At 44.3% G+C, this 13101-nt stretch overlaps 2 protein-coding genes across 2 annotated transcripts in view; one reads left to right on the top strand and one right to left on the bottom strand.

Annotated features, from left to right (window-relative positions):
* Positions 1-636: 636 nt before the first annotated feature.
* Positions 637-9719, bottom strand: LOC138951345 (carbohydrate sulfotransferase 8-like). The gene is made up of 6 exons (XM_070322965.1): positions 9710-9719; positions 7139-7198; positions 6409-6730; positions 5887-6028; positions 3706-3871; positions 637-1897 (listed from the first exon to the last, which is right to left on the bottom strand). The coding sequence occupies exons 1-6, from the start codon at positions 9717-9719 to the stop codon at positions 1413-1415; spliced, it is 1185 nt and encodes a 394-aa protein (XP_070179066.1). The 3' UTR covers positions 637-1412.
* Positions 9471-13101, top strand: part of LOC138950654 (glycoprotein-N-acetylgalactosamine 3-beta-galactosyltransferase 1-like) — a 9432-nt gene continuing 5801 nt past the window's right edge. Inside the window, exons 1-5 of the mRNA XM_070322365.1 lie at positions 9471-9613; positions 11351-11555; positions 11841-11957; positions 12125-12402; positions 12761-12965. Of these exons, the coding sequence (XP_070178466.1) occupies positions 11366-11555; positions 11841-11957; positions 12125-12402; positions 12761-12965 (790 nt within the window). The 5' untranslated portion in view covers positions 9471-9613; positions 11351-11365. The remainder of the gene's footprint in view (positions 9614-11350; positions 11556-11840; positions 11958-12124; positions 12403-12760; positions 12966-13101) is intronic.

Genomic DNA, 13101 nt, shown 5'->3' with positions numbered 1-13101 from the left:
GTATACTGCTGAGTATACTACAAACACACACACGCACACACACACACACACACACACACGCACACACACACACCTGCACGCGCACACATACACAGAGATCTACACGAGTACACAGGCAGACACAAACAACACACATCCACATGCACACACATACACTCACACACATACACAGACAGACATACACACACACACACACGCACGCACGAACATACATACACACACACACATACACACACACACACACACACACACACACACACACACACACACACACACACACACACACACGCACGCACACAGAAACCTGTCGCCAGGAGGATCTCATGTTTACTTTCTTCCAGAAGTAGTACATGCCGACTATAGCAACCACTGCTACGACTACTTTTTCCTCACGCACACACACATACACACAAACGTACACACATATTTACACACGGACAAACATACTCACACACACAGTCTTACACACACACACACACACACACACACACACACACACACACACACACACACATACTCACACACACACACACACACACACACACTGGCGCGCGCCTACAAACACTCACTCACACACACACACACACACACACACAAACACACACACACACACGCACGCACGCACGCACGCACGCACACACACACACACACACACACACACACAGCGTCACCAGCAACCACATAGCGTAATGCAGTGTTTCTACGCAGCACCGTAATTTTCCCCCATGTTTGTGTAAAAGATGTTACAGACACCTTGTATGGGTAATGTGTTCACACCTTCCTATCACTCCCTTCAGAACAAGAAATTCCTCCGAGGTAGGAAAAACACCCCCGTCAAAGGGAAATAACCTTCTCAGTTGGTGGCAGTGACTGAGTGAGAATGGTTATTTCCCTTTGACCATTAAGATGTCCCTCTATAAGTCCTTATATGATTTTAATCCACCAATAACTCCCTAACCGTGTGTTTGACTGGTCCCAATTTTTGTAAGGACCGTCTCAGGAATGTATAGAACCTGTTCACCAAGTTTGGTGACGATCGGTCCGTTCATTCTTGAGATCTATATGCGAACACAAACAAACAAACAAACACATGGACCGAATCCTATACACACCCCTATACCGGGGGTGTAACTACACCGGACGGGCGAAATAGCCTAGTTGATAAGACATCGGCCTCATAATCGGAAGGTCGTGAGTTCGAATCCCGGCCACGGCTGACTGGTGGGTTAAGTGTGCAGATTGGTCCGATCTCCCAGGTCAACTTATGTGCAGACCTGCTAGTGCCTTATCCCCCGTCGTGGGTACACGCAATCACAAAACCAAGTGCGCACGAAAAAGATCATGCTATGCATGTCAGAGTTCGGTGGGTTATAGGAACACGAACAGTTCCAACATGCTTCCCCTGCAAGCGACTACCTCTGATCAAACAAAAAGTCCGGCTCAGGGTCGTAGCCGTACATGACAAAGTCGTTCCAGTAGATGTCTTGCAGTTTGTACAGCGTGGCTTTAGACACGGTCCTGTACGCTCGTACCATCGCTCTTTCTCTCTGCTCCTTCCGTTCTTTCCGAGACTTTACGAGGGTCGTGGAAAGAGCGCGATCCACGGATGTCATCAGCTCCGTCTCTTCCACCTCCTCCCCCTGGAACGGTGGGAAAGGCAGGTCGTCGTCAAGGTAGCCGTTGATCTGGAAGGTCTTCCACAGACGCTGCGCCAGTTCCGCTGTGCTGGTGCAGTTATCGTCTGCGTCTCTGACCTTGGACACGTAGTAGTTGAAGGAGATGAGGTTCCTGACCTCGTCCTTGACCCTCTGCTTTGGGTCAAAGGAGTCGAGGATCCAGGAGGCGTTCATGACTGCCAGCACTTCACGGGCGTCTCGTGAAAAGGTCTCCAGCTTGCCTGCAACACATTAAGTGGTATTGGTATTGGTATAAGTGTTGGTATTGGTAGTAATTTTCATATTGGTAATTCTATTCGTATTGGTATTCTGGTTGTCTTTTACTGTGGTATTGGTATTCGTATTGGTATTGATATTGGTATTGATATTGGTATTCGTATTGGTTTTCATATTGGTTTTCAAGTCTGCACAAAGTTGCCTCTGGGAAATGATTCCCTCGCCGAACGAAGACAAATAACACAAATATAACTGTGGATGCTTCTTTATCACTCGGGGGACACACATTCAAAACTTAAACACTGAACACTTAGAAGGGTGTTCCAGTGTTTTACCAATAAGGTGAGGCCGGTAGAGACAGGGACTACACTGTATTACCGATAAGGTGAGGTCGGTAGAAACAGGGACTACACTGTATTACCGATAAGGTGAGGCCGGTAGAGACAGGGACTACACTCTATTACCGATAAGGTGAGGTCGGTAGAGACAGGGACTACACTGTATTACCGATAAGGTGAGGTCGGTAGAGACAGGGACTACAGTGTATTACCGATAAGGTGAGGTCGGTAGAAACAGGGACTACACTGTATTACCGATAAGGTGAGGCCGGTAGAGACAGGGACTACACTCTATTACCGATAAGGTGAGGTCGGTAGAGACAGGGACTACACTGTATTACCGATAAGGTGAGGTCGGTAGAGACAGGGACTACAGTGTATTACCGATAAGGTGAGGTCGGTAGAAACAGGGACTACACTGTATTACCGATAAGGTGAGGCCGGTAGAGACAGGGACTACACTCTATTACCAATAAGGTGAGGTCGGTAGAGACAGGGACTACACTGTATTACCGATAAGGTGAGGTCGGTAGAGACAGGGACTACAGTGTATTACCGATAAGGTGAGGTCGGTAGAAACAGGGACTACACTGTATTACCGATAAGGTGAGGCCGGTAGAGACAGGGACTACACTCTATTACCGATAAGGTGAGGCCGGTAGAGACAGGGACTACACTGTATTACCGATAAGGTGAGGACGGTAGAGACAGGGACTACATTGTATTACCGATAAGGTGAGGCCGGTAGAGACAGGGACTACAGTGTATTACCGATAAGGTGAGGTCGGTAGAGACAGGGACTACAGTGTATTACCGATAAGGTGAGGTCGGTAGAGACAGGGACTACACTGTATTACCGATAAGGTGAGGACGGTAGAGACAGGGACTACATTGTATTACCGATAAGGTGAGGCCGGTAGAGACAGGGACTACAGTGTATTACCGATAAGGTGAGGTCGGTAGAGACAGGGACTACACTGTATTACCGATAAGGTGAGGCCGGTAGAAACAGGGACTACACTGTATTACCGATAAGGTGAGGTCGGTAGAGACAGGGACTACACTGTATTACCGATAAGGTGAGGCCGGTAGAGACAGGGACTACACTATATTACCGATAAGGTGAGGTCGGTAGAAACAGGGACTACACTGTATTACCGATAAGGTGAGGCCGGTAGAAACAGGGACTACACTAGACAGGGACTACACTGTATTACCGATAAGGTGAGGTCGGTAGAGACAGGGACTACACTGTATTACCGATAAGGTGAGGCCGGTAGAAACAGGGACTACACTGTATTACCGATAAGGTGAGGCCGGTAGAAACAGGGACTACACTGTATTACCGATAAGGTGAGGCCGGTAGAGACAGGGACTACACTGTGTTACCGATAAGGTGAGGCCGGTAGAAACAGGGACTACAGTGTATTACCGATAATGTGAGGTCGGTAGAAACAGGGACTACAGTGTATTACCGATAAGGTGAGGCCGGTAGAGACAGGGACTACACTGAAGAAACACAGGCTTCCAGTGGCTGTTCATCTTCCAGGGATCAGAGGCCGCAACAAAGTCGGCGAATTCCGCAAAGCTGATGTTATTGGCACATACTTTGTTTTTCATCCAACGTCTTCGTTTATTTCTCTGCAAGCAAGAAACATGTACATCAAACTTGGAAGGTAGGGTTAATTGTTCGTTTATGCTCAACAACAACAACAACAACAACAACAACAACAACAACAACATTATTAATAACAACATCCAAAACATCAGCAACAACAGCAACAAACACAACAATAACAACATCCAAAACATCAACAACAAACACAACAATAACAACATTCAAAACATCAGCAACAACAGCAACAAACACAACAATAACAACATCCAAAACATCAACAACAACAGCAACAAACACAACAATAACAACATCCAAAACATCAACAACAACAGCAACAAACACAACAATAACAACATCCAAAACATCAGCAACAAACACAACAATAACAACATCCAAAACATCAGCAACAACAGCAACAAACACAACAATAACAACATCCAAAACATCAGCAACAACAGCAACAAACACAACAATAACAACATCCAAAACATCAACAACAACAGCAACAAACACAACAATAACAACATCCAAAACATCAACAACAACAGCAACAAACACAACAATAACAACATCCAAAACATCAGCAACAACAGCAACAAACACAACAATAACAACATCCAAAACATCAGCAACAACAGCAACAAACACAACAATAACAACATCCAAAACATCAGCAACAAACACAACAATAACAACATCCAAAACATCAGCAACAACAGCAACAAACACAACAATAACTGCAACAATTGACAATGGCAAGCAGCAGTGTAGGAACTGCATGATTTCTTGAAAGGATCCTGTCTGTATACAAAGTTAACTTCTTCTCATCAAAACCTTTAATCTCACCGACTTGGTTCTGGGGAAACTTTTACGTGGGATAAGGTCATCCCTCCACTTGGTTATGTACCAAAAATGAACAGTCTATGTGCTGCTCTCTTTGCACAGTGCAACTATTTGATGAATTAATTTCGCTAAAACCAAAGTGCCTTTTTACATTTAGTCAAGTTTTGACTAAATGTTTTAACGTAGCGGGGGGAATCGAGACGAGGGTCGTGGTGTATGTGTGTGTGTCTGTCTGTCTGTCTGTCTGTCTGTCTCTCTCTGTGTGTGTGTAGAGCGATTCAGACTAAACTACTGGACCGATCTTTATGAAATTTGACATGAAAGTTCCTGGGTATGATATCCTCAGATGTTTTTTTCATTTTTTTGATAAATGTCTTTGATGACGTCATATCCGGCTTTTCGTGAAAGTTGAGGCGGCACTGTCACGCTCTCATTTTTCAACCAAATTGGTTGAAATTTTGGTCAAGTAATTTCCGACAAAGCCCGGACTTCGGTATTGCATTTCAGCTTGGTGGCTTAAACATTAATTAATGACTTTGGTCATTAAAAATCTGAAAATTGTAAAAAAATTATTTTTTTTATAAAACGATCTAAATTTACGTTCATCTTATTCTCCATCATTTTCTGATTCCAAAAACATATACATATGTTATATTTGGATCAAAAACAAGCTCTGAAAATTAAAAATATAAAAATTATGATCAAAATTAAATTTTCGAAATCAATTCAAAAACACTTTCATATTATTCCTTGTCGGATCCTGATTCCAAAAACATATAGATATGATATGTTTGGATTAAAAACACGCTCAGAAAGTTAAAACGAAGAGAGGTACAGAAAAGCGTGCTATCCTTCTCAGCGCAACTACTACCCCGCTCTTCTTGTCAATTTCACTGCCTTTGCCATGAGCGGTGGACTGACGATGCTACGAGTATACGGTCTTGCTGCGTTGCATTGCGTTCAGTTCCATTCTGTGAGTTCGACAGCTACTTGACTAAATGTTGTATTTTCGCCTTACGCGACTTGTTTTGTTTTACTGGCAATTCAGTCATCACAATATTCCAACTCACCGCAGCGAGCAGTTAGGGTTTTGGTTGTTGGTATGTGACCAAGTGGAGGGACAGTCTTATCCAATGCAAGCTTGGCAAGATCTGAGTTGGTTGCGTCACGTGATACACACTAAATCGCAGCTAACCTTCATTATGCTTGGACCATTGGATACCCAGAAGTCTGGCAGCAGAAACTTATCCACGTAGGCTGACCACAACCGGCTGTACGGCTCACGGACAAACATGAAGCGGAAATCGTCTGCCACGGCTTCTGCACCTACGTAATACCTGTGCCCAGAAGGAGAAAAAAAAATAGTTGTCACAACAAAAAGTTGAAGAAAAAGATTGAAACAAATAAAGAAAAGGAACGTAAATTAAGACCTTGAAACTACAGAAATGTGTACGCACAAGTTAAGCAACTAAAGTTGAACAGCAGAAATCCAAAAATAGACCGTTCCACAATTCAGAATGAAAAACAAGAATGATAGGTCATTTGAGATTGTGAGATAGTTTCATTATCTGTATCATAAATGTCTGTCTGTGTGTCCTGTGTGGGTCGAAGTACAGTAAATATAACGTTTTGTTTTGTCAAAAACTTGAACCTTCCGATTACCTACCATTCTTGTTTTGTTTTTTAAATTCACGTGAACAGCACTTTGCACACTTACGTCAAGTTGTGGTCCAAATAGTGGACGTCCACACGAGACATGTCCAGGGGAGACGCGTACTGCCGACCGCTCGTGTCGTTGGTGAGGAACAGCAGCACGCTTATCCAGAACGTGCAGGCCACCTTGGCGATGCCGCAGTATGACGTCATTCTGTCTGACGTCGCTCCGTAACGCGCCACTTCCAGGACGTCACCGCTGTCGTTCCCTGTCGTGATGCACGCGGCGTCGGCAACGTTGCGTCGCTTGATGTACTCTGGTTTGAATGAAGGGTCGGCCAGGTCGACCTGGGAACTGCCTTTTTCTGAAAAACTCTTCGAGTTTCCTGTGCGAATTTTTTTTCTTCGTTGAATGCACTTGAGAGAGGCCGCGTTTTTTCATACGCATGCACACAGAGAGAGAGAGAGAGAGAGAGAGAGAGAGAGAGAGAGAGAGAGAGAGACAGATACAGAGAGAGAGAGATAGACAGACACCGAGAGAGACAGAGAGAGAAAGACAGAGAGAAGGAGAGATCCGGAGAGACAGACAGACAGACAGACAGACTGACAGACAGACAGACAGAGAGCGGGAGAGAGAAAGAGAAGGAGAGAGAGAGAGACAGAGACAGAGAGAGACAGAGAGGGAGACAGAGACAGAGACAGACAGACAGAGACAGACAAACAGACAAACAGACATACAGACAGCGACACAGAGCGGGGGGGGGGGGGGGGGCTAAACAGCGAGATCGAAGCACCTGCTTCAACAACAGTGTTGTGGACGTCTGTGTGGCGGGTGAACACCCAGGGGGATTTATCTAAAAAATAACATGATTGTGCTGATTGTCAAATACGTCTGGAACAAAACAACTATAGTAAAAATCGTATGTTCTGATAACTACACGGTCGTGCTCGTGTGAATATGTAATGGTCACACATGTGGCTGTTACTCACATTGACGTATATTAATTACCTCATGTACCACGAATGAGCATTATCATTCAGCTACTTCGTCTTGACTTAAAGGCACAGTAAGCCTCCCGTAAACCATCACAGATACGGTCAGGCTTTTACACACAGTACAAACACCCTTTCATTTAAACACTCACCGATTGAGAACATCCTAGGTGCCCTCCGTAAAGAGCGAACAATTTTCAAAGAATTTATTTTTGCTTGGTTTATCTTACCCGGCCTGAGCCATCGTGAACCCGTGTGATCCAGTTTCCCTTTTTCACAATGTAGTCGTCAGTTAGTCATTTGAATGCGACTCAATGTGAGCTTATCTACAATAGCACGTTTTTATGCACGAAACAAACGGCTGTGGTTCACAAGAACTCTAGCGATGGCTTCTCACTGTTGAGAGGAACGGCGATATGCCGCGTAAACCCGGCGTCGTCTGCTACGACCCTTGCGTGACCCTGCTGCCGGGCTTTTCTTTTTTCAAACTTTCACAACTTCGAATTGCACTGATCTTGTCTTGATGAAAAAAGAATTCTTTTATGATTAAAGAATGTTTGTGTAACAAGGTGTCAATTTATTATTTAGATTTTAAAAGTATTAGGTCTAGCGCAAAAACGCACCACGGTCCAAAAACAATCTGATAATCATCGATCCACGGCTATCGCCAGTTTAAGGGAAGTAACTCATTTTTGACCTGAGTTCAGGATGGGTCCAAAAAGTGTTCGAGACAATCTGCAAAATTAATTCTTTAAAAATTGCTCGCTCTTTACGTAGGGCACCTAGGATGTTCCCCTTTGGTGAGCGTTCAAATGGAAGGGTGTTTGTACTGTGTGTAAAAGCCTGACAGTATCTGTGATGGTTTACGGGAGGCTTACTGTCCGGGCGTGATTTCCGGGATATTCATCACAGCCGTCCAGCTCCAAAACGAGGCGCCATTGTTGTAAGGGCCAAGTCCACGAAAATAAATTCTTTGAAAATTTCTCACGTTCGACAGAAAGCAGCCAGGATGTTCCCGTTCTGTGAGCGTTTAAATGGAAGTATGCTTGTACTGTATGTAGACGCTCGGGGAGCTCTGTGATGGTTTACGGGAGGCTTACTGTGCCTTTAAAGGAGAGCCAGCTTGCGCGGTCACAAACACACAATCACATAAAGATACGGGCAAGAGAGAGAGCTAATGTTATTTTATGTTATGATCTACTTCTGGTTTGCGACAGATGCATGCAATTCCATTTTTCTTTGAACATTTGAAGGCAGACCGGGTTTTATGTTGTATTGATTCACCTACGTCGGACTTATCGGTGGTGCAGTGTATTGTAGTGTAGTGTAGTGTAGTGTAGTGTAGTGTAGTGTGTAGTGTAGTGTTGTGTAGTGTGTGTGCGTGTGTGTGTGTGGTGTAGTGTAGTGTAATGTGTGTATGTGCGTGTATGTTTGTGTGTGTGTGTGTGTGTGTGTGTGTGTGTGTGTGTGTGTGCGTGTGTGTGTGTGTGTGCGTGTGTGTGTGTGTGTGTGTGTGTTTGTGTGTGTGTGTGTGTGTGTTCCTGTGCGTGATTCTGTGTTGATCTGTCTATTTGTCTGTCTGTATGTATGTTTGGCAGCCTTTGCCCTCTCTCTCTCTCTCTTTCTCCCCTCTCTCTCTCATTCTCTTTCTCTCTCACTCTCTCTCTCTCCCTCCCTCTCTTTCTCTCTCTCTCTTCTCTCTCTCTCTCTCTTTCTCCATATCTCTCGCTCTGTCTCTTGCTCGCTCGCTCTATCTCTCTCTCTCACGCTCTATCTCTCTCTCACTCTCTCTTTCTCTCTCTCTCTCTTTCTCTCTCTCTCTCTTTCTCGTTCTATCTCCCTTTCTCTCTTTCTATCTCTCTCTCTCCCTCTCTCTCTCTCTCTCTCTCTCTTTCTCGTTCTATCTTCCTTTCTCTCTCTATCTCTCTCTCTCCCCCCCCCCCCCTCTCTCTCTCTCTCTCTCTCTCTCTCTCTTTCTCGTTCTATCTTCCTTTCTCTCTCTATCTCTCTCTCTCTCTCCCCCCTCTCTTTCTCTCTGTCTGTCTGTCCCTCTCTCTCTCTCTCTCTCTCTCTCTCTCTCTCTCTCTCTCTCTCTCTCTTTCTGTGAATGTATCAGTCCAACGTGTATGTGGAAACAAGGGTGATGACCTATTCCTAAAATACCGTTGTCGCGCGCCTGTGCCTTCCATCTGTCTCAACAGAACCTACAAAATAACAAGTCTCCCTGAAGGTGAAAGCAAGACTGCGTTTTTCATTTTCCTCACAGAGACCAGAAGGTGTGTATGGCTTTTACTGAGTATTCCGCTGATTTTGTTTTATCTGTCTGTCTGTCTGTCTGTCTGCGTGTCTGTCTTTTTGTCAGCTTGCCTGACAGTCTACCATCGTTTCTCTCCTTGTGTGTGTGTGTGGGGGAGGGGGGGGGTGAAAGAAAGGGAAAGAGTCTAAACATTTTGTTACTAATTTTCTCATTTTGTAGAGTTCTTACTGAGTAGTACCAATGTGTTATCCTACTTAAATTTAGTATATGATTGTTTTAATGTTTTCTTTTCTATACACGCAATTCGCAAAAAAACTGAAAAACTACCACACTCATGTACCTTGCATGTTTGTCATATGTCCGTGTCAATATTGTATTTGTTGTAATCTCACAGTCGATATAAGGCCTAAAAAAAAAATAGGTGTGGTTACGGTAACCCGACCTACCCTAATTTTTAGGGGCCGATCCTATAACTTTTTATTACATTTGTCAAAAAAAAAAAAAATAAAAAAAAAAACGAGTGCAAAAAACGCAATGAAAGCGAAAGCGCCCGAGTCGCACACTTATTTCCCTGTCAAGTAGGTTTAATTTGTACACATTAGAAAAAAAAGTTTAAAAAAAAAAGTGATTGCCTACCTACCTACCCTATTTTTTTGGGCTATGTTACCGTAACCACACCTATTTTTTTTTTTTGTGTGCCTAAGCTCGTGTGGGACTTTTCTGGGAGAGTGTGATCACAGGTCATTGCTGAAGAATATACGTTGTCGAAACAGATTAACAACAGGTGGTTCTAGTACTGTCGTACAACGAAAGCTTTCTAAAAAAAAATCCACATGACTTAGTCTGCATGTCCTCGGCAAGTATCGACTGTAAAACTGGATTTGTTTCTCTTTGAAAATTCATACATGAAGTTCCGGCTATAAAATCAACAGTGAAAATTCATGCCAAATTTCGACATTAATTTTTGTTAAACACGTGGGTAGTTCGACAGAAATTTCGCATAATTTGTCAACAAATTTAATTTCGTGACAGTTCTTGCCGAGCTTGTCGTTTTGCGTGACTCTCACTTAGTCTTGTTGTTGCAGCCAAGAACATAACTCATTTACTTTTGTTTCTTAGATCCACAGCTTGTAGTTCATGCCAAATGTCTCCCCATTTGACAACAGGTGATAGACAGTTCTTGCCGAGCTTGTCGTTTTGCGTGACTCTCACTTAGTCTTGTTGTTGCAGCCAAGAACATAACTCATTTACTTTTGTTTCTTAGATCCACAGCTTGTAGTTCATGCCAAATGTCTCCCCATTTGACAACAGGTGATAGACAGTTCTTGCCAAATTGACAATAGATAAATGGAAAGTTCATGCCAAACTGACAAAAAGTGATTGATACTGCATGCCAAATTAACAACAGGTAATGAACAGTTCAGGTGATGGATATAAGTTCATGCCAAATTGGCAACAGCGGATAGATAGTTCATGACAAAATGACAACAGGTGACAGTTCATGCCAAATTGACAACCGGTGACAAATTGTTCATGCCAGACTGACAACAGGTGGCATATGGTACATGCCAAATTGACAACAGGTGATAAATGGTTCATGCCAAATTGACAACAGGTGACGGATAATTCATGCCTAATTTGACAACAGGTGACAGATAATTAATGCCAAATTGACATCAGATGATGGATAGTCCATGCCAAATTGACAACAAGAGATAGATGGTTTATGCCACGTTTCTGCTTGTGTTATCCACAGAAGGAGCCCACGTCTATGAGCATCTTGGCAGAATGTGTGTCCCCAGGCAAGGCCCCTCACAGGTTCTGTGTGGGATTCCTGATGGGGATGGTCGTGGCTTCTCTCATTGCCGCACCACTGATTATGAATGGAGACAACTACTATCGCTACCGAACCGAGCCAGTGTCACACGTGGGGGGTGTCAGTAGAATGGCAATGCAAGAAGGTGAGACTGCTGGTTTATACAGTATTATTCATTGTCTGCGTGTTTGTGCGTGTGTCTCTCAGTGTGTGTGTGTGTGGTGGGGGTGGGTGTGGGGGGTTGTGTACATGCGGTGTGTGTGTGTGTGTGTGTGTGTGCGTGTGTGTGTGTGTGTGTGTGCGGGCGTTGCGTGCCTGCGTGAGTGCGTACGTACGTGCATGTGTGCGTGCGTTTATGCGTGCGTGTGTCTGTGGGGTGTGCGTGCGTGTCTGTCTGCGTGTCTTTTATTCTGTCTGTCCATCTGTTCAGAAAGCACGGAGCGGTCAGCAGAGCTGTGGTCGGAGCGGTCAGTGTTGGACAGAGAACCACAGGACATCAGGGATCCTGCCTCCGACCTGGACACAGCTGACCGTCACCTTCACCGTGGTCAGTATTCTAATATTCAATTTTTTGATACAGTCGAACCTCCCTTTTTAGACACCACACCCCCACCCCCTCCCCCATTTCTATATAATGCTTTATCAAATTTGATGTTCATAACCTTGGTACATTAATTCCACATTAAATACGCCTTTCTCCTCCTTTTTCTACAGACGACAATACCGTAGCACAACGATTGACCGAAGAAGTTCGAGTTCTTGTCTGGGTTATGACGTCACCACAGACCCTCCAATCAAGGGCCAAAATGATTCGTGACACGTGGGGCAAACGGACCAATAAGATTCTGTTCTTCAGCTCCAAAAGTGACCCGGACTTGCCCGCCATTGGTCTGAATGTAACTGAAGGGAGAACGCATCTGATGGAAAAGACCAATCGTGCCTTTCGTTACATTTACGACAACCACATGGACGACGCTGATTGGTTCATGAAGGTTGGTGTCAATTCATCGTAATATATAGCGTATAGGGCTTCTGTGAGCTGATCAGCTCTGCGAAGCAATCCATGTGGAAGTAAAATGTCCACGTGTTTTGTCCACGTGTTTTTAACCGGAAGTTCGTTGTCCCCCAACAAACCTTCACCTTGGGTCAGTAAATTATGCTGGGTCACGTGGTCCTACAAGTCGTGAATACGCTGAAAACACAATAGCTGTAATTGTTTTTCGTCAACCTACGCAAATCTCTTTAAAAACTTTATGACCCCTGACTTTTCTGTCTATTTTAATCAAAAACAACTGGATTCCTGGCAAAACACTCCATCAGATCATTGATTCAAGCATAATATATTCCCAGGTGGATGACGATACCTACGTCATCATGGAGAACTTGCGCTACTTGCTTTCCGGGGAAAACAGCTCGGAGCCATTGTTTCTGGGTCACCATTTCCACCTTCGCTACCGATCTCGGGGTGCAGGTACAATGAAATACCTTCACTACCAGAGCGGGGGTGCTGGTTACGTCATCAGCAAGGAAGCTTTGAGACGATTTGGAGAGAAAGGTTGGTCAATTTCAAAATACTGGTCCCTGATTGGTTGCAGCGTTATCTCAGTCGTTGTCACAGTCGTTGAGACGAATTGGAGAGAAAGGTTGGTCAGTTTCAAATACTGGTCCCTGATTGGTTGCAGCGTTATCTC

This window comes from Littorina saxatilis, linkage group LG16 (genome assembly GCF_037325665.1).
Source record: "Littorina saxatilis isolate snail1 linkage group LG16, US_GU_Lsax_2.0, whole genome shotgun sequence".
In the NCBI taxonomy this organism is placed as follows: Eukaryota; Metazoa; Mollusca; class Gastropoda; order Littorinimorpha; family Littorinidae; genus Littorina; species Littorina saxatilis.
Note: the sequence above shows the minus strand (reverse complement) of the source record. Positions and strands in the feature narration are given on the sequence as shown.

What these genes read in the sequence shown, in the direction of transcription:
- LOC138951345 (XM_070322965.1), bottom strand. An exon ending in CAACACTGTTGTTGAAGCAG is followed by an intron (nt 6,731 to 7,138) that starts GTGCTTCGATCT and finishes AAATTCGCACAG; the next exon opens with GAAACTCGAAGAGTTTTTCA. An exon ending in TATTTGGACCACAACTTGAC is followed by an intron (nt 6,029 to 6,408) that starts GTAAGTGTGCAA and finishes TTCTGGGCACAG; the next exon opens with GTATTACGTAGGTGCAGAAG.